The 25,597-nt window shown below is 39.6% G+C and overlaps 1 protein-coding gene across 2 annotated transcripts in view; it reads left to right on the top strand.

Moving 5' to 3' along the window:
* SAMD4A (sterile alpha motif domain containing 4A) overlaps window positions 1–25,329 on the top strand; it is a 133,572-nt gene extending 108,243 nt beyond the window's left edge. For both annotated transcript variants that reach the window (XM_070942844.1, XM_070942836.1), the window contains 9 exons: window positions 799–908; window positions 1,935–2,021; window positions 4,744–5,032; window positions 8,106–8,191; window positions 12,163–12,281; window positions 12,910–13,111; window positions 16,921–17,047; window positions 19,424–19,507; window positions 23,864–25,329. In XM_070942844.1, coding sequence (XP_070798945.1) covers window positions 799–908; window positions 1,935–2,021; window positions 4,744–5,032; window positions 8,106–8,191; window positions 12,163–12,281; window positions 12,910–13,111; window positions 16,921–17,047; window positions 19,424–19,507; window positions 23,864–23,892 — 1,133 coding nt within the window. In that variant the 3' untranslated portion in view covers window positions 23,893–25,329. The remainder of the gene's footprint in view (window positions 1–798; window positions 909–1,934; window positions 2,022–4,743; window positions 5,033–8,105; window positions 8,192–12,162; window positions 12,282–12,909; window positions 13,112–16,920; window positions 17,048–19,423; window positions 19,508–23,863) is intronic.
* Window positions 25,330–25,597: the final 268 nt, after the last annotated feature.

Raw genomic sequence — 25,597 nt, 5'->3', positions numbered from 1 at the left:
CTAATTATAGATCTTGGTATCCTACTTCGTTTACAGTCAGGATCACAAAGTGGGGTTTTTTCTTTCTTTTTTGGAAACTTAGCCTGTTGGGAAACAGCAAACAAGGATCAGTATGGATAACCTGCTAATAAACCAATAAAAACTTTATTTAGCTAGATAGACTAATGGAAGGAAGAAGGTGGGAGCAAACAGGACCTGTACATAAGCCCACTGTTCCTTCCCAATAAAAAATGATTCTCTAGAATACCATTGGTGGTGTGCCTGAATGATACCCTGCCCAGTATAAAATTTGTATAAATTATTTGATAAACCATTGTTTCGAAGAGCACGACATGGGTATTTTTAGAAGCCATGTGTCAGGACTACCTCCGATCAATCCCTGGGAAAGAAAACCCTTGACTCCATAGATTCAGAAGAAAGGTATTTTTACTAGGGAAGAACACTCTACTTTGTGACATGATGTCATGCTGGTCACTTGACTGCAGAAATGTCTTCTGACAGTGCTGGTTCAATGGCCTAGAAAGGGAGATGAGTGTGCCTCCTAAAGTTGGCTATGACTAGCGGAGTAAAACCCACAGGAACTCTCTTACTTTTGCCTACAGGCAAGGACTTTTATATAGGTTTAATCTCTACGGTTTGTATAATTTTAATTCTTGCTAATTGTTGGTATAATTATTTACAATTTTTAAAATAATTTTTGCCATTGGCCCAAGCAGCTGGTCATGGAGCAGATTATCGTAATGTTTGCTCTGCTACTCTTTAAGATGTAATTGTCGTGTTTGTCTGTTCCACATATAGATGTTCCTGCCTGGCTCAAAAGTCTGCGTCTCCATAAGTATGCTGCCCTTTTTTCCCAGATGACCTACGATGAAATGATGTCCTTGACTGAATGTCATCTTGAGGCTCAAGTATGTTAGATTATTTAGTAAAAAAAAAAAAAAAGTTTCTGAGTTGCTTTGGCCATTTGACACCTAATCATCTAATGATCATCCAATTTAAGAGCAAATTAAACACTGTTTTTTGTTAGCACCAATTCTGCCTAAATAAATAAATACCAGATTTGAAGCGGGAAAGACATGTCCTTAGTCTGAACCATTATCCTCACTGATGACAGGTACTGCTTTAAGTAGTGTGTTTCCTCCTATGGCTACAAGAGAATGCCAGCCTTACAAAAGCTTTTATACAAGCTTTTATTTGGCTAAGAGCAAACTGTTTTTTCTTTTGACCAGAGGGAATGTTCTCTGAATAAAGGTCCACTCTGAATGCTCTTGTAGATAGAATTAAAGATCAGATGATACCTGGTCCTTTTTCCTCTGACAAAACCACCACTTCTTCTGTTTTTCCTCCCCAATCTCCACTCATTCTAGATCGTATTTGGGGGGTGGGGGGATTAGGGAAATCCTTTGATCCATACCACCAGCAAGCTTTCTTCGTGGAACAGAAATCTTGTGTGAATGAAAAGCGCCCATCTCTCTTTAAAGAATTAAGATTTGAAGCAATTAGGTCTAGATCAGGCACATTTTTACTTGATCTTAAAGATTGAGCAAATATTTCAGGTCTTAGGGGCCATAATACTATGTACTGTACCAGAGCCCCCTGCCTTAGAGGTCTGAAATCTGCTATGTCATGATGATGTGCAAATTTAACAAATTTAAACTCAACAGTGAAATCATTTGCTCAAATGATTCTCATAAAAATATTGGAATCTAGCAAACTTTCTTAAGATTTAGTAATTTTACCAGTTTTCATACATCTATACATTTAGCATCTATCAATGTTATAGTAATGCTGGCTCTGTATCAATCTAAATAGTTAATTAGCTATTGGAACCTATTGGACTCAATTGCTTTAGTCTGGAGTGATTAACTGTGTTTCCCCCATGTGCGATATCCTGTATAGGTGTACTAATATTGTGTTCCATGTCTCTGTTGCAGAATGTTACCAAAGGTGCAAGGCATAAGATTGTGATCAGTATCCAAAAGCTAAAAGAGAGGCAGAATCTCCTCAAATCCTTGGAAAGAGTGAGTGCTCTCCATTTTTTCTTTTGAAAACAGATGAGAGTTTGGCTATTACTTCAGCTAAATATATGTATAATGCTCTGAACCTCTTTGCCCATATGTATACCTCTGTACTGATGAATTGCTATATATAACGTAGTCACTTCCTTTCCCACAACTGGGTTTGACTTTTGGTTTAGGAGTTGTAATCTACAACCTATCTACCTACCTACCTGCCTACCTACCTACCTTTTTTGTTCATTGGTACATTCATTGCTCCATTCATTCAGTATTTCTGTGGCTACCTATTCATACATGACTCAGGATGAGTGCCGCCATGTTCTTCACACATGCGCATCCCATTGGACTTGCAAGGCAATGGGATGCGCATGCGCGAAAAACATGGCAGCAATGAACATGGTGGGTGGGGCGAGCAAGTGGCGACTAGGGGACTGGTTCAGGGGTGTGGCCAACTGGCCATTGCGACGGTTCGGCGACGTTGGCCAAATTTCCACCGATGGTTCACATGAACCGGTGCAAACCGGCTGAATGCCACCTGTGGACCACTTGCCAAGAGCCTTGTGATCATGTGATTACCATTTCTCTGATGACTTCCTTAGAAGGTCACTGGGAAAGTTATCAGGGAAGATTGCAAGCTAATTGGCTACCTGCCAATGCTACCTGCCCAGGATAGCAGTTCCTGCCCTCTCATCTCTGGGGTCTGGCTAAAAGAGCTCCCTGCTGAAGGATTTCAAATTTGTGCCTACTTGAAGTTTGGCTGCAGAAATCACTTTTTCAACAAGCCTTGTGGATGGGAATGTTAAGATCTGTTCCTTTTTGTATTCTAAAGATTAATGAAAGTGAGTTCCATTTCTCTCAGGGACTTCGTTTTTATTATATTGTATTGGTATTTTAAACTGTACAGTTTAACCTTATTTGTGTGAACAAGGTAAGCAAGCTGTTCAGAGTCAGCTTTGACTGGAGGGATAAATAAGCCCTGTAACTAAACTAACAGAAAAATCAATAAAGTGGCCCTACTTTGTTCCAGCATGCGAGCACCCAATTTGGAAAGGCCAGCACTTGCTTGCCATTATACATTCTCACATTGTCCAACCCCCTCTGTCTGTATTCATGAGCATGCCATTGTGGGTAGCTTTCTTTTTCTCACTTCTTTTAAAATTTTGTAATCGTATTCTCAAAATGTATATTTTCACCTAAAAGCTAACAGGGTCATTTGCAAGAGTTCTCATAGAAAAATCATCAAAACCTCATCAGATCTTGTATGGGATTATCAGAGACATATACAATATTGCGTGACATGTTCACAATCTTGCTGGTGTTTCTGCAGCATCTTGAAGAGGGTTTTTTTTTTTAGCAGCCTTGCATCAGATCTCATGATGTGTCAGCTTTTTCACACAATATCTTCCAGGCTTTTGACATATTATGTGGATGCAGCAGGAGCACCATTTTGCACCATTGAAACCGTGTTCCTACCTCTGATCTAAATCCCTGTAGGTGTCACGCTGTTTAGTCACTTTATAAGTAAGCATTATGGCTCCAGTTGAATATTCGCATCTAGGGGACTCATGAAAAACAGTGAAGAATAAATGGAACTGTGTGAATGGTGCAATACTTTAGGTTACGGAAGTGTTTAGAGCTGTTGGTAAGAAACAGAAGTTTGCTTGCTAAGATTGTCTAAAGGGAAAGTTAGCTATAAGAGTGGCTTCTCTGAAGTACTTTTGTTTCTTTCAAGATAAAATATTTAGGCTGGGAGAGTAATCTTATTAAATTAAATAATTTTATTTTGCTAACTTTGATACTGAAATGAAATTTTTTATATCCGAGGAGTAAGCTTTGATTACAGAAACAGAAAACAGGAAAAATTTATCACCTGTTTACATGGAAGCTAGCCATGTTGGAAACAGGATGTTAATGTAGATGGACCTTTGCTCTTATACTCTTACAGGAGGTCCAATGTCATGGTTTCTCCTCTCCCAGTAGAGGCTGGGAACTATAATTGTATGAAGTTGATAAGTTCCATTACCATCAACCTTCCTAACAAAATGACTAATAATTTCTAGATTGCAATTCATATAAATATGTCAAAATTATTTCTAATTGAACATTAGGAAAATCTTCAAGTGAGAGTAAGGATCACATACAAATTATTGATGGAGACCTTTTCTCTGTTTATGCTGAAGCAGACACTAGAGACCCACCTGTTAGGAGTGAGTTAATTTACATTGATTTTCATCAATCCTCCCATCAATTTATTCTAGATCAGCTAAAAAATAGGAAATGATATGGAGGAGCAAGGATTTTAATCCAGATTTCATAAAATAAGGATTTGAACCCAGATTTCACAGAATCAAGGCAGCATGTTTGTTACAGTTTTGGCTTAGATGGGTGTGTAAACTCAGTAACTGTTATCTATGAACAATTATATAGGGTTTAGCATCAAACCCAACCGGTTTTTATTTATTTTACAAACCATGATTAAGTGAGTCATGGATGGTTGCAATGTATGAACCAAAGCTAAAATGACATTTTTAGTGTCTTATATTCTGCTGACTTGTCAGGTGTTAAACGTTCATTAGGCTTCTTCTTTGGGTCGTCTTCCTGATTTATCTTATGCAAGTTCTATTGGATATTTCATTGATACTCATGCTTGGCACAAAACTGTGACATTTATGGGATGGTTCAGGATTTGAGATGCTCATGGGTGGGTCTGTTTTGCTACCCGCAGGATATCCTAGAAGGAGGCAATCTGCGCCTCCCATTGCAGGAGCTTCACCAAATGATCCTTACCCCAATCAAAGCGTACACTTCTCGGAACCTGTCAATGGATGAGCACAGTTCTCATCTCCATCGACCAACTTCTCTGATTGGCTCAGACAACCCAGGGTCGGATTGCAAGGACTCTGCCTCAGGAGGAATGCAGCACCACACCTTACCCGGTTGTGAGGGGGAAACTGGAGGTATCCCTTTGCCAGAAGGAGACATCCCAGGACAGTTTACTAAAGTGATGGGAAAAGGTCAGTTTGCTTTTTTTATTCACGGTCCACTTGTGCCTGTTGCAAGTTGTCATTCATTAGCCAGTCTGGTCCAGGGAGTTCATACTCAGTTAAATACCCTGTTTCCCCAAAAATAAGCCTTCCCTGAAAATACTTAAATGCAGAGCTGGAAATCAGATAAGACAGCAAGAGGAACCCCCTCTTCCTTGACGGGCCCCAAAATAAGACCTCCCTGAAAATAAGGCCAAGCGCTTATTTCAGGGTTCAAAAAAATATAAGACAGGGTCTTATTTTCAGGGAAACACGGTAATTAATGTATAGGCTGCCTGATCCAAATGACTCTGGATGGTTTACCTCTAATAACAACTTATTAAAAGAAAATTACAGTTGACTGGAAGAGCAAAGTGCAAAGAACTGGAACAAAGCCAAACCAACAAGGTGGCTCCACAATCACATTAGCTTTAGCAGTGATTCAGAGAACGGAGCAATGAGGTTGAGTAGAAGGGCTCAACCTGTTTTTCCAGAATCCTGTGCAAGCAGCCAACCAGAGGCATCCATCATGGGAAGACCTAGAACAAGGATGGGTGATTAATTTTTCCAAGGGGCCAAATGGGACTGTTCTGCAGGGTTGCTGTGAGCCTCTCGATGTTACCTGCTCCCAACATCCCCCGTTGCTGTTCCGACACCCCAGCCCTCCCCTCCACCCCATCCCCACTACCAATGCCACAGGCTGAACTGAAACTACCCAAGGGCCGGTAGGCTTTAAAATGCCCAGGTCTGACCTACAAGATCAATAGTTGGGGCTACAGCCACCATTTGTTTTCCTTTTGATCCCCCCCTAGTGAGTATGTCTGGTTTTACCACAATGTTTGAGAACCTCTTCCCATATAATCCAGCACTGATTTGCTACTGCCTTTTCTGGGATTTTTTTTTTAATTACCTATTTATTCTGGGGATTCACTTGTGTACGCCTATCTAAGAATAAAGTTCATATTCCTCAATTTTTGCGGTATCACTCAAGATCAGCTAAGTGCTGCCATCTGTTGTGACCCATTCAACTTGAATTAAGTTTATTGTAAATTAAATAAAGGTTTTTATGGTGGCTTCTTCTGTCAAATATTAATTGGAATGTAGCACGCTCCATACTAAAGTAACGATGATCCTTTACTTGAAAAAGTGTGATCTAATAGAATTAGATAATTAGGTAATTCTCCTTCTCAGATCCATTTAATAACTTTAATATCGTAAGTTTAAATATAGAATCCAGTTTTCATTTTTGTATTTTGCTTTGCATATTATTGTACCTTCACTCTATTTGCTTTATCTGCTGTACAGGTAGTCTTCCGCTTACAATAGTTCATTTAGTGACTGTTTGAAGTTACAACGGCACTGAAAAAATTGACTAAAGACCATTTTTCACACTTATGACTGCTGCAGCATCCCCATGGTCATGTGATCACCTTTTGTGACCTTCTGACAAGCAAAGTCAATGGGGAAAACCAGATTTACTTAATAACCGTGTTACTAATTTAACACCTGAAGTGATTCACTTAATAAATGTGGCAAGAAAAGTCAGAAAATGGAGCAAAACTCATTTAACAAATGTCTCACTTAGCAACATAAATTCTGGGCTCAATTGTGGTTGTAAGTCAAGGTTTACCTGTATATGAACATACTTTCACTTTCTCTTCTCCTTTTCTTCCTTGTTCTGTTGTCTCATTCTGTCCCCATTTATCCAAAATGCACATTTGCTGTTATTTGTATTCCCTACTAATGAAACTGCAGTAAAGATCTCATACTTAGATCTTGCCACTTCCCATAGTTGCAGGAACAGCAGCATTTAATAGAGGCAGCAAAGCATCAGTCCAGGGCATTTGCAACTAAAATTGACTCCAAATTGTTTGAATTCAAAATATAAGTGGCTTTTAGAGCATATTTTCTTGCATATAAACAGATCCAGAATCAGTTTCTCAGATAGCAGAATCTTCCATAGAATTATAGAATACTTTTGAGTTGGAACAGCCTTTCAAGTTAAGGTCATTCCGTGCCATCTGCTGTGTATAGATCTACTAAACCAGCTGAGTCAGTCTTCCTCCAGATTCCACCCAACATTTTTTTTTTTTTAATTTGATTTATATGCCGCCCTTCTCCGAAGACTCAGGGCGGCTTACAATGTGCTCAGCAATAGCCTTCATCCTTTTGTATATTTATACAAAGTCAGCTTATTGCCCCCACAACTGGGTCCTCAATTTACCTACCTTAGAAAGGATGGAAGGCTGAGTCAACCTTGAGCCTTGGCGAGATTCGAACCCTGCAGTAATTGCAGGCAGGCTGAGTCAGTCTTGAGCTGATCAAGATCAAACTCCTGGCAGTGGGCAACGTTAGCCTGCAATACTGCATTCTAACCACTGCACCACCACAACTCTTCAGTTACCATAGTTACCACAGCGCCACAGTTCACCACCTTCAGTTATTTATAAAAATAATAGAGGATATAAATAAATTAATAAATAAATAATTCATCTCAAGGTACTGTATTATGGCAGACTAATCTAGATATTAAGGTTTGCTCTCTATGAATCCAATATGATTCAGTATGAAGCAGCATATTTTTATTTATTTTATTTATTATACTATTTTATTGTAATAATAAAGTAATATACTGAATAACAATAAAATATTATAAAAATGTATTTGATTGTATTATGCTCATACCAGCCCTCTGGTGGCAGTGATTAAGTTATATTATTCCATATCCGTCCTAAAGTCCTTCACATCGCTTTTCAATACTGGAGCTGGGGAAGCAGGAGGCCCAGCAGCTTCCTTTTTATAAATAAATATACATGGAATAATTCCAAGTTGACACCACAGTAACAGAAAGCAAAGGATGGAACAAAACTGAAAAAGGCATGAATGGAATCCAGCCTGTATCTCTGTACATTTTTTTTTTATTGACAGTTGTTTCCCATTGATGGCAATTCTTTTCAGGTCACCACAATGAGTTCATTCTTCAAGAGATTGAAAGTAATTGGAAAATTCTCATTAAATTTAAAGTTATGTGGTGGTGGTTGATGATGTGGTTGTTATTTTACAGTTTGTACCCAGCTCCTTGTCTCCAGACCTGACGAGGAGAATATAAGCTCCTATCTACAACTCATAGACAAATGCCTAATTCATGAGGTGAGTAATTTTAGGGAGCTGAGGGAAGGGGGGGAGATTGGCAAACTCTTGTTCTCTTCCCATTTCTTGAAGAGATTTGCTGGATTTCCTAGATATGCAAATATGACCATTTGAGCACTAATATTGGCATGGTTTAGGGATAGTATCTCAGCTCTAGGTAAAGATCAGTTCCTGCCCAGCCAGGTAATTTTGGGAAGATTCTAATACAAATCAATCAAAACCCATTGCCAGTTATTATAAATACAGTATTAAATGAGGCACTCATAATTAAGTGGGGAAATGGAGTAAATGATTTCTAAGGATCCTTTCTGGTTCTTTGCTTCTCTGTTAATAAAATGATGTTAGAAAGCTTCTGCTTTACAATAAACAGACTGATAAAAGAAACATCTCTGAATATAATTGCTATTAATTTGCTATTTCAATTAGCAAACATTTTCCTTACATGGTTGTAAATACTTTGGAGTTTTTTCCCCCTCAGTTGATAATGATCTTGCATAGGTCAAATGTTGTTGTCCTGTTCTTTGTCTGTGGTCAAACTTGGGCCTCCCTCTGTGCTGCAATTTCTCTTGTCCAATTTTGACATTCCTGTACTACACATAGCTTACTGTAACCATCTTCTGGCTTCCAGAAAACTTCAAAGCTTTGTCCAGACTTTTGACATTTTGTATTTATCAAGTAACGTTTAGCATTTATAGCCAGCTTTTCTATGACATCTGGCATTGAAGAGAGATTCCATAACATCTGGAGTACTATAAACCAAATGACCAGTTGACTGATCAACCTTAGCCGCCTATCATCATCTCACCTCATTTCCCTTTTTATAAGAGCAAATGGATCATATTAGATTTTTTGCTGTCATCCTTGCCCAGGCTTGCAGTTTAAATATAGTTGACGCTTTAAGGGAACTCATTAGTTTCAGTCCAATCTCTCATGAAGTGCTACTTTTATTCTCCCCACAAATGTTTGCTAATCTGGTGTAGTCTCTGACCAAACCTGTCTTTTTATGATAATGTAATAATATTTATTCCACCTGGCTCTTTCCGGGCCCTAGTAAAGCAAACAAAGCTATGGTTTGTTTAACCACAATTTCTTAATTAAACCTAATAAGGATTCAGAAGTAAATAAGTTCAACAAAGATAATCAAAAGAATTAGATTCTGAGTCCTATGAAGATAGATTGAACGGGCTGGAGATGTTTAGCCTCCAGAAGGGAAGATTGGCTGAGAGATTATAGCACTCTTCAAATAACTGAAATTACAGAAGAAGTAGTAGAAGAAGGCAAAGGTTTGCTGTCTGTTGTTTCAAAATGCAAGAGATGGAATAATGGTAAGTTAGAGGGCAGATTCCAGTTGATTGTTAGGAACAAGATTTTTTTAATAATAGGAACAATTCAATGTGAAATGGACTGAACATCTAAACAAGATGTGCTTCTTGTGATTGAAGAGTGCAATTTCAAAGTTGGAAGTAGAAAGGAAAATATATATATAGTTGACACAGAAATAAAGGAGAACAGCTTGGTGGTTGCTGCCAATCCAATAACTTCCTGATTTCTAACCTGGTCTTCAAAGAACGTGGACATGGACATGGGCAATACATGGAATGCATAGAAATTAAATTGTTTATATGATTGATACAAATAGGTGGAAGAGGTCACTCCGCCTTGAGTCTTCAGAGAAAGGCGGCATACAAGTTGAACAAATAAATAAAATAAATAAATATAATAGCAACCGATCATGAATTGCTCATATACAAGTTCCAATTCAAGCTAAAACAGAAAGTCAGTCAGTTTCCAGGATATATCTTGAGCTTATAACCACAGTTTTCAAGGAGAACATTTGAAGTTTTGAAGTTTTGAACCATTTATAGGGAATCAGAGAAACTATAGTATAAAAGCAAAGACATTCTTAAAGATAAATGTGAACAGAAAAGGCCAAAGACCAAAAAACAGACGAAAACAAACTGGATGTCAGAACAAACAGTGGAAATTGCCAAGAAGAGAAGCCAGAGCCAAGAAAGACAAAATTGTAGGAAGGAACATTGAAAAGTATTTCAGAGAGCTATTAAAAAGACAAGAAACAGTATTGCAGGGAAATCTGGAAAGACATCAAAGATGAAAACAGACAGAGACAAATAAGATCCAAAAGTTCTCCAAATTTAGAAAGAGGTTCCAACTTTGCATTGATTTGCTAAAAGACACCAATGGACAAATAGTGACTGATTTCAAGAAGTTCAAAGTTTTGAAGGAGTACACTGAAATTCTGTACAAGAGAGATATCAACATCCAAGATTCCTTAGAATATCATCCCTATTTACAAGAATTTCTAGTACAGTAAGATGAAATTAAATCAGCACCTTGGTCATTACCAAGTCAGAAGGCTACAGAAATTAATAAAATATTTATAGAGATATGGCAAGCAACAGAAGAAGAAGAATCGGTGAAGATTCTAACCAAACCATATTAGCAGATCTGAAAAATAACACAACAGCCAACAGATTGGAAAAGTTACCCCAGGAGATTTAACAATATGTGCAAACTATTCTATAAATGTCCTTAATTTCATATGCTAGCAAAATAATGCATAGAGACATGTAACATAGATTGGTATCCTAAGTGGAAAGCTAGATGCCAAATGTTCAAGCTGGTTTTAGAAAATACAAAGGAACATGGGAAAATATGCATACTGGGTAAATGAGAAAACCAGAGAATATAATAGAAAATAAAATAGAAAAGTCTTCGGTTGCATTGACTGTGTCAAACTGTGAAATGTCCTTAGAAAAATGGGAATCCCAAAATTTCTAATTGTCCACTAAAGTTAGACTTTAAAGAAACAAGATAAAAGAAGTATTAATGCTTTTGATAGTATTAGAAAAGGCTTCTGAAAATACCATGGTTAGCTTAGAAAATAGAGGGAGTCATAGACAAATCAATCTTGAGTATTTGCTTGAGGCAAAATAATCAGGGTCAAGTTATTATAATTTGGACCCATTTTGTGAAGATTTGGCTTTCTTGAGAAATCTATAATACTGGGAAAAATGAATGGAAAAAGAAGATGATGATGACCAGCTGCAAGTGGATGGACTAAACCACAGTGGCAGTGGGTGCCCTGTTGGAAAACCTGAAGGGTCAATTTGGGACAGATCAATTTCTGTAGTTGTTAAAGGTTGACACTGACTTGATGGCCCATCCCATCATCTCTCTGGGAATCGGTTCATCACTAACATCTTATTGTTGATTGGTTAACAACAAGATGTTAGCGTTGAGCTAGTTCCCAGAGAAATGATGCTCAACACCAGTGTCGTGTCAAACTGAGACTAGATAGCCATCTGTTGGGAATACCTGAATCTGGATTCCTGCACTGAGTAGGGGGCCAACCCTGGTCTAGGCTAGAGTGCGCCTTCCAACTTTTTCATCATGCTAAGAGACAAGTAACATTATGGCTCATGTGAGACCAATATTTCTGAAATGTTGATGCCATGAGAACTCTGAAGTATTTGCTGCTATCGAATCCACATTAAAATGGTGCTTGGCAACTTGCATGTGAAAGAGCAGTAATGGCGTTTGAAACTTGGAGAGAGGCTATTTCACAGCCCTTCCATAGAAAGACATGAGGATCGCAAGATTAGTCAAATTCACAGCATCAGCCAGTGGGAATTTTGAGTGATCCTCAAATGCAGAAATGTCTATGGCTCAATTTGTCTTTCTCCAAAGCATAATTAAGTTGTTCTGAAAAATATAGATTTCAGACTCTTGAGTGTAAAACTTGCTGTTTGAGAACAGTGGTTGCCTCTAACAAGGTACTGTGCTCCCCTCATTAGTGAAATGTTTTTACTAATAAGCCAGTCATCCTAATGATGATGATGATGAAGATCACTTGTGACTTTTTCTTCTAATCATTATTCTATTTTGAATGTTTATTTCCCCCCCCCCTTTTCCCTTTCCTCCACCCTCCCATAACTTCCTCTCTTGGGCAGGCATTTACCGAGACACAGAAGAAAAGACTGTTGTCATGGAAACAGCAGGTGCAAAAACTATTCAGGTCTTTCCCTCGCAAATCCATCTTAGACCTCTCGGGATACCGGCAGCAAAGAACGTAAGATTGGGGCTTCGTCCCGCAGACTCAACTCCTGGGAGTGCCAGTGCTATAGAGTGTTGGCTGTGTTAATGTCGTAGGGCTAGGCCTAGAGGGCCAGTGGGTGGGAGGCACACCCCTTGGATCTAGAGGGGGGAAAAAATTAAGGCTCACGGTTGCCCAGGAACAAGCCTAATTCAGCCTAGCAACTTTTACACTTCCACTGTGCCTGGAAACTATGGTGGGTTGAGCGATTTGTGATCAAGTGACAGGGTAGGAGTTGGAAGAAATCACACATGCAAAATTATTAATTTCCAGATTCTTGACAGGAACGTGGCTTTAGTGTGAATTAAATTATTTGTGGTGATTTATTTATTTCGGTCATTTCGGCACAAAGCTCTATAAAGCAGTTCTGTAGTTCTGTGAAGCATTATTTAATTACAGTATTTTAAAGTGAGCTTGCCATGTCTTTAATTTTAAACAAGACATCATTCACGAGACCTTTAGCTTCAAGGCTCCCTCAGAAAGAGGGAGAATAGGGCACTTTAATCAATTTAGTATATTTATCATGAGTGAGGTGTCTTTTGGGGGTTTATAATACAGGAGGTGAATTGCATTGAATTGGATTTGCCCCATTTTGTTTTTTCAGCCGAGGATTTGGCCAGTCAAACTCCTTACCGACAGCTGGATCTGCAGGTGCAGGAATGGGCAGAAGAAACCCACGCCAATTTCAAATTCCCTCTCGAAATCTCCCCACTACACGGCTGGGGCTTTTGGGTCCCAGTGGCCTCCTAGGAGCCAGCCAGCGCAATGGAGCTGCCAACCCCACCATCTTAAAGCAAGGAAGACAGGTGGGTATCCATCAACTTCTGGGTGATCCCTGAAAGCCACAGGGCCTATGATAAAATGAGATAGAAAAGGTTAGTGCAAGCTAGAGGGAACTACTAAAAAAGTGAGTGGCTAGATTGTCCCTCAGTGAAAACCTCAGTACAGATTTGTCCAATGTTGTCACTGGCCCTCTCGGAATTTTCTGTGACCGAACAGAAGCGTTATCTAAATAAAAGCTATGTGGAATTAATTTAACAGGCTTTGCTGTCACAAGGTGAAGAGATAATCATTAATTTTAATGACTTTAGAAAGGATTTATACAGATCTGTGCCAGATAACTCTGCAAAGAGGCATCCAGCCATGTTAACAAACTGCCCATTTTATAAACATTCAGATCAAAATGTAATACAGATAAGTCTCAATTTAAACCATTCATTTAGTGACTATTCAAAGTCACAGTGGCATAAAAAAGTGACTTATGACCAGTCCTTGCACTTAATACCATTGAAGCATCCCCATGGTCACATCAGTGGTGGGTTCCTCCCGGTTCGGTCCAGTTCGGCTGAGCCGGTAGCGGTGACGATATGACATCACCGAACCGGTTCTCCCCCCTGGCCCCCCCCACCCACGTTATTCTTACCTTTTATTTGGTCCCACCCCCAATCTATTGCTGCCTCCTGAGTCCCAGCTGATGACTGGAGGGAAAAAAACTGTTTAAACTCTTGCCGCGGGGCTTCAAAGGGCTGTCCTATAGCTGATCAGTGTTAAAAGCAAACAAATGAGTCGGGTCGTAAGTGCAAGGACTGGTCGTAAGTGCGAGGACCTTCCTGAAATGACTCTGACCAGCTAGCCATGCCCACCTAGTCACATGACCTCCAAGCCACACCCACTAAATAAGCCACGCCCACAGAACCGGTAGGGGAAAAAATAGAACCCACCCCTGGGTCACATGATCAAAATCTGGACTCTTAGCAACTGGAATATATTTACAATGTTTGCAGCATCCCGGAGTCATGTGATTTTCTACCTTCCTAATTGGCAAAGTCAATGGAGAAAGTGTCTATGGAGATTCTCAATCACCAAGGTCAGAAGTCAGCAACCTTAAAACACTCAAAGAGCCACAAAGGTCCTAACTGGAAGCCCCCATTCAATTCTGGAGCCGACCAGAAGTCCGGTTCCCCCACCATAGAGTCTCCTCCTAGCACGGCATCCTTTTTCCTCTACCTGTCCTAACCGAACGCCCTATCAATTGTGGAGCCGACCAGCAACAAGGAGCTGCAGCAGAGGGATGAAAGAGCCACATGCGGCTCCACAGCCACGGGTTGCTGACCCCTGACCAAGGTTATGGTTGTCCCAAAGATGCTTTTTTAAAAGGGAAGTGGACTTTTTTGTTTTTTTTTTTCTTTGAAAGCATTTCACTTCTCATCGAATGTTTTCAAGGAAAAAAAACAAGGAAGTCAAGATGCCTTTTGGAAGAGCACCTTTGGGTCAATGGGAAAAGCTGGATTCTCTTTACAACTATGTGATTTTCTTATTACTGCATTGATTTGCTTAACAATTGTGGGAGGAATGTCATAGAATTGGGCACGCCTTATTTAGCAATGGAAAATCTGGTCCCAATTGGAATCATAAGCTGAGAACTATCTGTATATCTTGCAAATGTCAATGCTGAAAGAAACATGCATCCATTTCATTGCCGTGAGACTGTTTTCTTTGGAGCATCTGGCAGGCAGTTGTTGAAAACTGATAGTCTTTAATCTAAAACTGTCTATCCAAAGATGGCACTCTTCAGAAAAAGTGACTTTTAACTGCCGGAATTCCTAGGGTCTGTGCGGGAGTCTTGGGCATTATACTATAATCCCTGCACATGTGCATTTGTCCATTTGAGGAAAAGCTGATCTAAAATCACAATCGCAAGCTCTACATGTGTATGATTCAGAGTATGCATTTTTTTTTCTTTTATGGAAAAGAAAAAGTATTTATCACTCACCTAAAGTTCCTTTGTTACTCTCTTTCCAGTTTCCTTCTTGGACTAAACTGAACACTCTTACATTGAATTTTCAGTTTAAAAACGAAAAATGAAAGTGATTGCGCTGGCCAAAATAGTCTGCAGGCATTTCCTGTTTTCACTGTTTTCAGTGCTGTAAAGAGGTCCTGTAAAGGGAATGAGGGTTGCCGAGGGAGGAAAAATAAAATGTTTTGAGTGCAGGAGAGATGGGCCATTGGTAGGGACTGATGTTCTTAGTCTGGCCTGCTCAAAAAGCAAACGCAGCATTTGGTAGGTTAAACTGAAACTGTATAGAAGAAACACAAGCAAGTGTGTGAATTACAGTTACAAGTTTGGTGAATTTGAAGAGTTCCCATCTTCAAAAAAAAGGGTGGGGGGAAACAGACCCAGGAAACTACAGATCAATCAGCCCAATACAAATACCTGGGAAGATACTGGAAAAAAATAACCATAAAAAAACTAAACAAGATGGGATCCAGTTTGCTTTATGCAGAAACATAGATAAAAACACATCCAACAAGGGACTCCATCCATCTTAAGCCAAAATCTGGGGAAACAATCGAGGATAGTATAAGTAGTCAGGGAATGGAAATGATCCAGTGTTCCAGTTTCCTCTGTCTATTTTTGTCCCGGGCTGAAAAGACAAAAGAGACATCTTACTAGAGAATGAAGTCAATGGCAGCAGCACTCATGGCCCTTCAGTGTGATCCAACCAGATATCATTGAAATTGTTCATTAGTCAGATATAATAAAATCAATACAGGTAGTCCTTGATCAATGACCACAGTAGAGACTAGAATTTCCACTGCTAAGCAAGGCAGTTGTTAATGAGTCATGCCCAACGTTTTTGTCATGGTCGCTAAATGAATTGCTGCAGTTGTTAAATGGATGAGGTGGTCATTAAGTGAATCCAGCTTCTTGCACTGACTTAGCTTGTTGGAAACTGCTGGGAAGATTGCAAACGGTGATCACATGACCCTCACGGTTGCTGCATCTGTCATAAATACATATGCCAGTTGTCAAATGCCCAGATTTTGATCATGTTATTGTGGGGTTGCTGCAACAGTCGTAAGTGTGAGGTCCGGTTGTAAATTACTTTTTTCAGTGCTGTTGTAATTTCAAACAGTCCTCCAACCTGATTCAAATTTCAAACCTCCTCTAACCCAGAGGTCTCCAACCTTGGCAACTTTAAGGCTTCCAGAGTTCAGCAAAGCTGGCTGAGGAATTCTGGGAGTTGAAGTCCACAAGTCTTAAAGTTGCCGAGGTTGGAGACCAATGGGGGAATTCAAATTTTTTTTACTATCGGTTCTATGGGCGTGGCTGGGGAAGGATATTGCAAAATCCCCATTCCCTCCCCATTCCTGGGGGAAGGATATTGCAAAATCTCCATGCCCACCCCACTCTGGGGCCAGCCAGAGGTGGTATTTGCCGGTTCTCCGAACTACTCAAAATTTCTGCTACCAGTTCTCCAGAATAGCACTCCTGTTGGAGACCCCTGCTCTAACCTACTTCAAATGCATTTGCCCATACAGGTAGTAAGTGATTGTAAGTTTTGAGGGCTACCATATGCGCAGATGCATTTCAAGCCAGTTGGAGGAGGTTCCACCAAATTACGGAAGGACGGAAGAGTTCCTGAAATGAACTGTTTTGCTGCCCCCTTTCCAAAATAAGAGCAATTGTCCCTTTTCTGCTGAAATCTGGCACAGTAGCAAATTGGCCTTCTTGTATAATTCTAGGGATTGTAATGTTGCTGGGGACCCTTGCCTTTTTTGCATTTATGGCTTGCCTTATTTTAATGGCGCATGCTCTGTGATCTCTCCATAGAATCTTTGGTTTGCAAATCCAGGAGGAAGTAACAGTATGCCCAGCCGAAGCCATAGTTCTGTACAGAGAACCCGTTCACTGCCTGTCCACACCTCTCCTCAGACAATGCTTATGTTTCAGCAACCTGGTAAGTCTCACCAGTTTCCTTCTTTCTCAGGGCTCAATCACCTTCTTATTTCCCCACTGAAAGAGTGATGGACATGTGAAAAGTACCATATGGCTTGTTAACAATTCCTTTGGGAAGACCTTTAAAAGTAATGATTTGGCAAGGCTAGAAAGGGATGAACTCTTACTCCACCCCACCTTTTGTGTCAGGTTGAATTAGAAATAAGTAATTTTCCTCTTGAGCTGGAAAACAAATCACTATTGAACTCTGGACTAATAGTCATCTGTCATGATTCGTATAGTGGTTATTTTTAGCGTAATGCAGGAAAATTATCTTGAGTTTTTTGGTACCAGCTCCTATTTACTTTGATGAAACAAAGTTTCATTGAATTTATTGCGGAGAAATTGTGCATTTTGATGAAATTCTCAGAGTGAACTAGGGTGTTCTTGAACTTAGTTATGAGAAGGCCAACAGATAGGAGCCATCCCACTGGCTTCCCACTTTTCCTTTAAACCCTCTAGGACAGGGGTCTCCAACTTTGGCAACTTTAAAAAGCTGGCTAAAGAATTCTGGGAGTTGAAGTCCACAAGTCTTAAAGTTGCCAAGGTTGGACACCCCCTGCTCTAGGAAAACTTCATGAGGGAACTCCTTCCATGGAGCTTTTTCAGACTGGGAAATGGGGGCAGTGAGGGAGACCTTAAAATGTTAAGAATAAGAAGGATAATAGAAAATAACGCCAACAATAACATTACTGTCCCTTCCAAGAACCCAGTAAAACACTATTTGGAGAAATTCAAAAGAAATTCTGAGGCATCTTGAAAATAAGATAGAAAAACAGGAGCCTAATTCATGGGAAAAGAAACTTAAGAAATTGCAATACAGATCATCCTCGACTTATGACCACAATTGAACCCAAAATGTCCATTGCTAAGCAAGGCAGCTGGTTAAGTGAATTTTGCCTCATTTTACGACCTTTCTTGCCACAGTTGTTAAGTGAATCACTGTGATTGTTAAGTAACACAGTTGTTAATTGAATCTGGATTCCCCATTGTCTTTGCTTGTCAAAAGATCACACAAGGTGATCCCATGACCCTGGACTCTGCAGCCATCATACATGCATGCCAGTTGCATCTAAATTTTGATCCCATGACCATGGGCTGCTGCATCAGTTGTAAGTATGAAAATGGTCATAAGTCACTTTTTTCAGTGCTATTGTAACTTCAAACAGTCACTAAACAAATGGTTGCAAGTCAAGGACTACATGTACAGATTCTGGCACAGCATTAGTTTATTAATATTTACTATTTGAATGTTTTATCATGTTTAATGTATTATCAGTTTATTTGGTTGTAATCCACCTAGAATCGCCTCTAGGTGAGATGGGAATAAATTCATTATTTACTTATAGAGAACTATTCCCACAAAAAAATGCTGATGGAAGGGGCAAACCCTGCCAGGCAACAAATCCTCTTCAAGTTTTGGGAAAAACAATTTTGATTCCCAAAAGTTGTTACTGGGCTCTATCCTCTTTAATTGTTTCTGTTGAAATAAGTGGGGATATTTACAAGGAATATCATGTTAAACTATGACTTATTTAACCATAGTTTATTAAGCCCCACTTAGCAGAGTTCAAAAATCATGCTAAATTGAATTAATGATTTGCAGATACCATGCAGGATGCTAACAAATCACAAATAAATAAATGATTTATGGTATCATTTAGAGTTCATAATGGCTGGGAGTTACACAGAATGAAGTCAGAATGAAATAAACCTCATTATGACTTACCATGTCCTGGGAATATACTGAAAAGTTAGGGATATGGAGCAATCAGCTTCTAGATTTTTGTAACAGGGATTTGAATGGTGAATTCTGGAGAAAGATCTCATCGTAAGATGTCAAGTATTGTGAACAAGAGGAAAGTTAGAGGTGGCGTCAAATTGGCTCAGTCTCTGTGAACTCCGTGAACAAAAGCACAATTTGTTCCTAACTTTATTTTTAAAAAATTGAAAGTGTATGTTTTATTCATCCATTTGTTTCTGTGCCCAATTGTGCATCTTTCTCCATAGCATGTTGTTGTCTTCTGTCTTAATTAGCCTCTTCGGTAGACATAGGTATTGCAAGGAATTGAAATCTTATTATAATACATCTCCTTGGCTAGAGTTAATTGTCCCTTACTGGTGGAATTATACCATCTTCAGATTGCTTCAAAATTATCTAGAAGAATTGAGAGAATTTTTGTTGAGCCTAAAGTGAGAAAGTCCTTTTTTTTTCCTTAAAAAAAATCACACCTTGCAATAGCTACACCCTAAAGTTCTATTTAGCTAGAGGAAAAACCTTTCAAATAATAGTGGCAGTTCTCATCTGCTATATTTAGTCCTCTCGTTATCTTTGCAGAGTTCCAAGTCCCAGTGACAGAACCCGATATCAATAATAGGCTGGAGTCCTTGTGCCTGAGTATGACTGAACATGCCCTAGGAGGTAAAAGCTATTATTTTTTTCTTCTCTCTTTTATGCTCAGATTAAAATTGCATCAAGCCTTTCTGATACTGTGATCCCCAAGGCTCAGACTCCTGCTACTTGGGTAATAGGGATTTAATATTTGAAAGCTGCATATATGCAAACTCTTACTTTTGCCATCGGAGTGGTAATCTTTACAGTTTCAGACTTTCCTTCTCCGTTAGGCACATCAGCAGCTGGACATTAATTCAGCTTTAATCCAACCACATTAGAAGCATTAGTACTATTTGTACTTGTTCTCTGATCTTCCCCAATAGCTCATCAAGTTGCTTCCAACCTGGGGGTTCACCTGCCAGTATAATGTTGACTTTGTCCTGATTGGGAATGTCTGTGTTTCTGGAAAAATACTAGAGCTTGTTTGTCCCAAAGGTGCTTTTTGAAGAGGCATCTAGACTTTCTGGTTTTTCTTTGAAGCTGTTTTGCTTCTCATCCAAGAAACTTCTTCAGACAGAAAGTCCAGTGGCCTCTTGAAAAGCACCTTTGGAACAACCATGACTTGGATGACCGGGAATCTCCATAAACAACTCCATAGACAAATAGAGTATGTTGCCACTTTCTCCAGTAGATCATATTCCTCATCTATCACCTGCCCATTATCTATGTCTCAGGTCGGTCTGGAACAGGGGTGGGTTCTACTTACCTTTACTACTGGTTCGCAACGGGGCCGCGCATGCGCAGAAGCGTTTTGATGACATCGGGGTGGGTGGGCGGAGCCTCCCTCTGGTTTTACTACCGGTTCTATAGAACCAGTCCGAAGCGGGGGCAACCCGCCACTGGTCTGGAAGCATCCAGGTCAAGGCTTCAAGATTTGATTCAGAGGGTTGCTTTGTCTCTTCAAGTGGCATGCACAATCCTAATATTTATCATGGTTATCAGTATTTTCCATCCCATCTACTCAATGAGCTTAATGCATCAATTATAAGAAGAGTAAATTCACATAGAGTTAAAACAAACATTAAAAACTCTCAAAGGTATCCACAGGGCATGGTAAAAAAAAAAAAAAAAGTAGCCATAACAGTGCATTCAAAACTCTGCCTTTTTTAAAACGTTTCACACATAAATAAAAGCATGCAGAGCTTTTCTCAAACCATCATGGCCACCATCTTCCGTTTTGGCCCATATCCTACAAACAGTCCTGAAAACATTCATTAGAAGCAACCGTTGCTAAAATCAATAAAAGCAGTAGAAATCCAAACAGGAGACCCCTAGAAGATGAATCAGAATTTTAATGTGTAACCAGAAAGGAGATGAAGCTGATGGTTTTTACATTCATGATACAAAATCATTCGCTCTCAATCCAACCCACCTCACAGGGTTGTTATGGGGAAAAGAGGAAGAAGAAGGTGTGTTGGATATGTTTGCCACCTTGAGTTATTTGTAAAAATATTAAAGGGAAGATATAAATAAAAATAATAATATAACGGCAAATTCATTTCATTATTGTATGTGCAAATGTCCTGAGATTTTCCTGGTTTCTAAAAGAACTTCAGTTGGGTTGGTGGAAAAGGAAGGGGAAAAAACCTTCTTTTGCTTTTAAAAGACAACTTGCTGTGAGATATTTCATAACAAGACTCTGCTCCCTATACATTGTTTTTACTCTGGAAAGATCAAGCAAGGATTGTCCTCTATATAACATCTTAAAGAGAGAGAAAAGGATTGTTTGAACTGATTTTTTTTCCACATGAACATTAAGCAAGATAGGATGGGTTTTTTTCTGTTAGGAAAAAACAGAAGAAGAAATGAAACCTAGATATCGGACCCACAAACGTTTGTTTGACTAACCACATTAACAGGGAGAACCTTAATAGCTGGCCTTGGAATAGGCGATGATTAAATATAGTTGTGGGACTAAGGATGGACCGGCTGTCTCCATCCTTAACAAAACCCACTGTGTCTCTCTTCCATATGTGCTTACGTAACTTACAAGCCACAGCCGTACCAGCAGACTTCAAAAGTATTTCCTCTGTCTCGTTCCTGTGCTAAATGGAGAACATTATGCAGGTTTGGGAGTTAGAAGGAGGGGGAGGCAGGAGGTGAAGTTTAAATAGACAGCGGCTCCTTTCCATTTCTTTTTGCCCTCTTTGAAGTTGTCCAGTGTAGGACTACCAGATCTAAGCTGCAAAAAGACTACCGTATTCATCAATAATGACTAGATAATATTGAAGACATACAGAAAAGTTTTAACTTCTCTGTCATCTAGGAGTTGTCCAGCTTTTTGCAGCCCAGATCTATTGATGCACTTTAAAGATACACAGTAGAAAGTATTGAGAGATAGAGGCATGGTTCATCACGAGGACACACAGTAATGTGGCTTCTTTTGGACACTGAGGATGATAAAGGATGCCTTGTGTATCAGAATCAAGCCAGCTGTGGTTTATTCTGTTCAATCATGGTCACGAAAACCATTGTTTAGCACAGTGTTTCTCAACCTTGGTAGCTTGAAGATGGGTGGACTTCAACTCCCAGAATCCCCCAGCCAGCAGCACTGGCTGGGGGATTCTGGGAGTTGAAATCCACCCATCTTCAAGCTTCCAAGGTTGAGAAACACTGGTTTAGCACAATGTGTGAACCAGTCTTTGATGCAGTTGAAAGCCACCAAATAGAAATTTGTACTGCTGAATGAAGACATTTATCTTAAAACAGAGAAAGCCACAAGGTTCTTTAAGGTGACAATTATAAAGGTACCAACTGTCCAAGTGTAAAATGGTCACTAATAAAATACACAGTGCAACTAGTGATTTATTTATTTATTTTTAAAAAAGACAACTTTAATAAATAAATTGAACCTTTGTTTATCCACTCCAGTACATAGGAAAGGAACCACATCATTACTTCCTGCCTGTAGATAATCCCAGGTTCGTTGTCTATCAATTCTAGCTAAAAGACACTGATTGTATTAGAATAGCTGAGCAATAAGCCTTACCTGGTAAAAAGTATTTTATTCTTTTCTTGAGGAGCTACCAAGAGAAAGGAGGGAAAGAAGCTGGTGTCAGAAGGTTAACTACTTGTTATTAAAGGCAAATCCACACAATGATTTTGATGGAGTTACAAGGGTTGTTTCGGATGAGTGGATGGATGAATGAATGAATGTGCTTTGGTGTTCTTTTTGCTACTAGTCATAGATCGCCATCTGTTGGATTTGCTGAAGCATTGTCCCCATAATGGCACGTAGAATGATATCTCATTCACATAATATTGCAATGCTGAACAAATTGGAACAGGAATGAGTTTGGGACAGAAAGGGATTCCTGCTCTTGTCTCCATTTGTCTTGTTCAAGTCCCCACTGAATCCAATTGATTAGAATGATTGTTACTTCACTTCCTTTCTGGGAATCAGTCTTCAAGATGATGCCAGAGCTACCGTAGGAATGATTGGCCTTTTGAGGCAGTATGTGCCATTATTTGATTTTGTATAAAGCTTATGTGTCTCCTCATCATTAAAGTTACAATGTTATTTTTGGGGTGATCTTCTCTTGCAAGCTTTCCTATGGAAATACTGAAATCTAATGAGATTAGATATTCTTGCAAAGGCTTGGCCATGTACAAATATTTAGCTTTTTGTGGTTACTATTGAGCAACATCCTGGATATTGTGGCAACTCAGGAGGCAGTACTGCCAACCTCCCAATCTGGAAAGTCTACTTTGATTGATTTAACCTGACCATCTGATTCAACATCTTCCCAAGAGAAACCAAAGTAATATTGGGATAGCACTGTAATTTATCCATTTGCAGTTTCTCCCAGCATTGCTTTGTTGGAGAAAGACTTGTGATGGATAGGAGATATTTCCCAGTGGGCTGTATTTTTACCTATGATCCTCATTGCCAGATGTATCAGAGGAAGGACTTGGTGGGAAGGGGTGGAAACATTCATTTATTTATTTATTTTATTTATTAGTTCGATTTATATGCCGTCCTTTTCCGGAGACTCAGGGCGGCTTACAATGCATTAAGCAATAGCCTTCATACTTTTGTATATACCTGCGTAGTAGGGCTTTTTGGCCCCCCAAAGCGGTGTTCTATTTTATACAAAGTCAACTTATTGCCCCCACAAACCATTTTACCTACCTCGGAAGGATGGAAGGCTGAGTCAACCTTGAGCCTGGTGAGAATTGAACTCGCAGTAATTGCAGGCAGCTGGCAGCTAAGTGCTACTTTAACAGCAGTTTAGTCTGCTGCGCCACCAAGGCTCATGCCTTACTTCACAAAAAAAAAGGGCAGGTCTTTGCATTACTCTATCCTCCTTGCTTCTGAATTGGAAAGCCATCTGCTGTTCCTTTTGGGCAATGGGTTATCTAACAATGTCCAAATCCTTACAGATGGTGTTGACAGAACCTCAACTATCTAGAAGATGGAAGAATCTGCAGTGACAACGCTGGCCGTGAGAAAATTTGGCTGCTGGACCAGTGGTAGATTTCATGATGAGTCCCTTGTCATGCTAAGGATCCCTGGAGATACATTGCATCCTTTCATTGCTGTTTCCTTCTGTTCTTCTTTCTGCCTTCTCTCTCTTCTCCATCTCTGTTTCCATTGTGAAGGGCTGCTTATCTTAATGGTTATGTCAGAAGCAACACAGCAATTGTGTCATCAGAGATAGCACATACACACAAAAACAACAACTTGGAGTAAGCAAAACAAGTTGGGGGACTTCACCTAAGGGCTGGCATCCCGGTGCATGTCTTAAAAGTATCTAAGGGCAGGCATCTTAATAGCAAGGGAATAGGCAGGAGGTCTCCAGTGGAAATGTGGGGGGGTGTTTGATGCAAGTCTTCTGTATGAAGAAGGAGACCTTTAAGTATATTATTGACGTATGGTCAAGAAGAAGGGACTTGCACATTGTTTGTCTGTAAATATGAGCTGTATTTCACTGACATTCAAACCACAATGGGAGCTGTGGTTTCATTGAGTGGGATAGAAAGGAAACTCAAAAGGCCAATTGGTTTTGCCTCAGTTACATTCAAAAAACTAGCTTTGAATCCTGAGCATTGTTTACATATGAAGGCGGATAGAAAAGAGCATGTTGCACATGCTTCAAACTCCACCTTCCTTCTTCTGCAGAGAAACAATGGGGTAAAGCCAGCCTAGTTTCCACACTTGTCCTGGAGAGCCATCGTGCATGGCCAAAATCCCTGCTGCTCTGGGAAACTACCAGTGCCCCAGTCCCAATTGCCAAATTCCTGTATGAGATTGTATGTATGTGGTGCAAATAAAATCTCTTGAGACATCTAGTGGCTGGGATAAGGGCGCCCCCAGAAGGAAGGGATACCAGCAGTTTTGGCTAGAAGCAAGTCAAAGCCTTCTGATCTTGGAGGAACCAGGGATTCCCACTTTCCTTCTCATTTTGCCATTAATAATAGATCTTTTGCATGGTACCTGTGTGTGTGTGCGTGTGCGTGTGCGTGCGCGTGTGTGTATAATTTTTTTTTCTTTTTGGCGTCATAGCAGGTTTTGCCTTTTTAAATAATGTCAAGTTTCTAGAGAATTTCAGACACTTATAACTTTTTTCTTGACTTTCCAAGCTGGGCCAGAGCAGGATGCCAAAGAAATGTTGTAGAGCAGAAAGAAGAAAAGTTGAAGAGAGGGTTTTGTTCCTTTGATTTTGTGTGAATGAGAGAGATAGAATTTTAAAGGTGCTTCATTGAAATTTGGCATTGACATCTTGAGCATTGGGATGCTCAAGAATAGCTTTATGAAAGTTAGTATCATCTTAGAGAACATTGCTCTAAACATATATTTTTTTATGAAAAAGCAGAGGTATATACACCATGAAGATTTCTTCTTGATCTTGGTTTGGTAGCATTTGGAATTCAGAAGTTAGGGAAGCAAATTTACAACATCTGTTCCACCCCTAACTCTACCCCTGTTCCAAAGCGTTATCTAGATAACAACTAAGAAACAATTAGCAAAATAGCATTATGATTGCAGCCTCACAACTGTTGTGTTGTAATCCAAAAATGAATAACAGTGTGCACCAGCTGCAATTGCTTCCAAGCATCTCTACAGGCTGATTTGACCCTAGAGAAAATTAAAGGGAAAAATGAGGTGCCTTAAGC

The sequence above is a fragment of the Pituophis catenifer genome, unplaced genomic scaffold, assembly GCF_029215685.1.
Source record: "Pituophis catenifer annectens isolate HBS135680 unplaced genomic scaffold, rPitCat1.0.hap2 SCAF_1, whole genome shotgun sequence".
Taxonomy (NCBI): Eukaryota; Metazoa; Chordata; class Lepidosauria; order Squamata; family Colubridae; genus Pituophis; species Pituophis catenifer.
The sequence above is the reverse complement of the archived record's forward strand: the minus strand, read 5'-3'. Positions and strand labels throughout refer to the sequence as shown.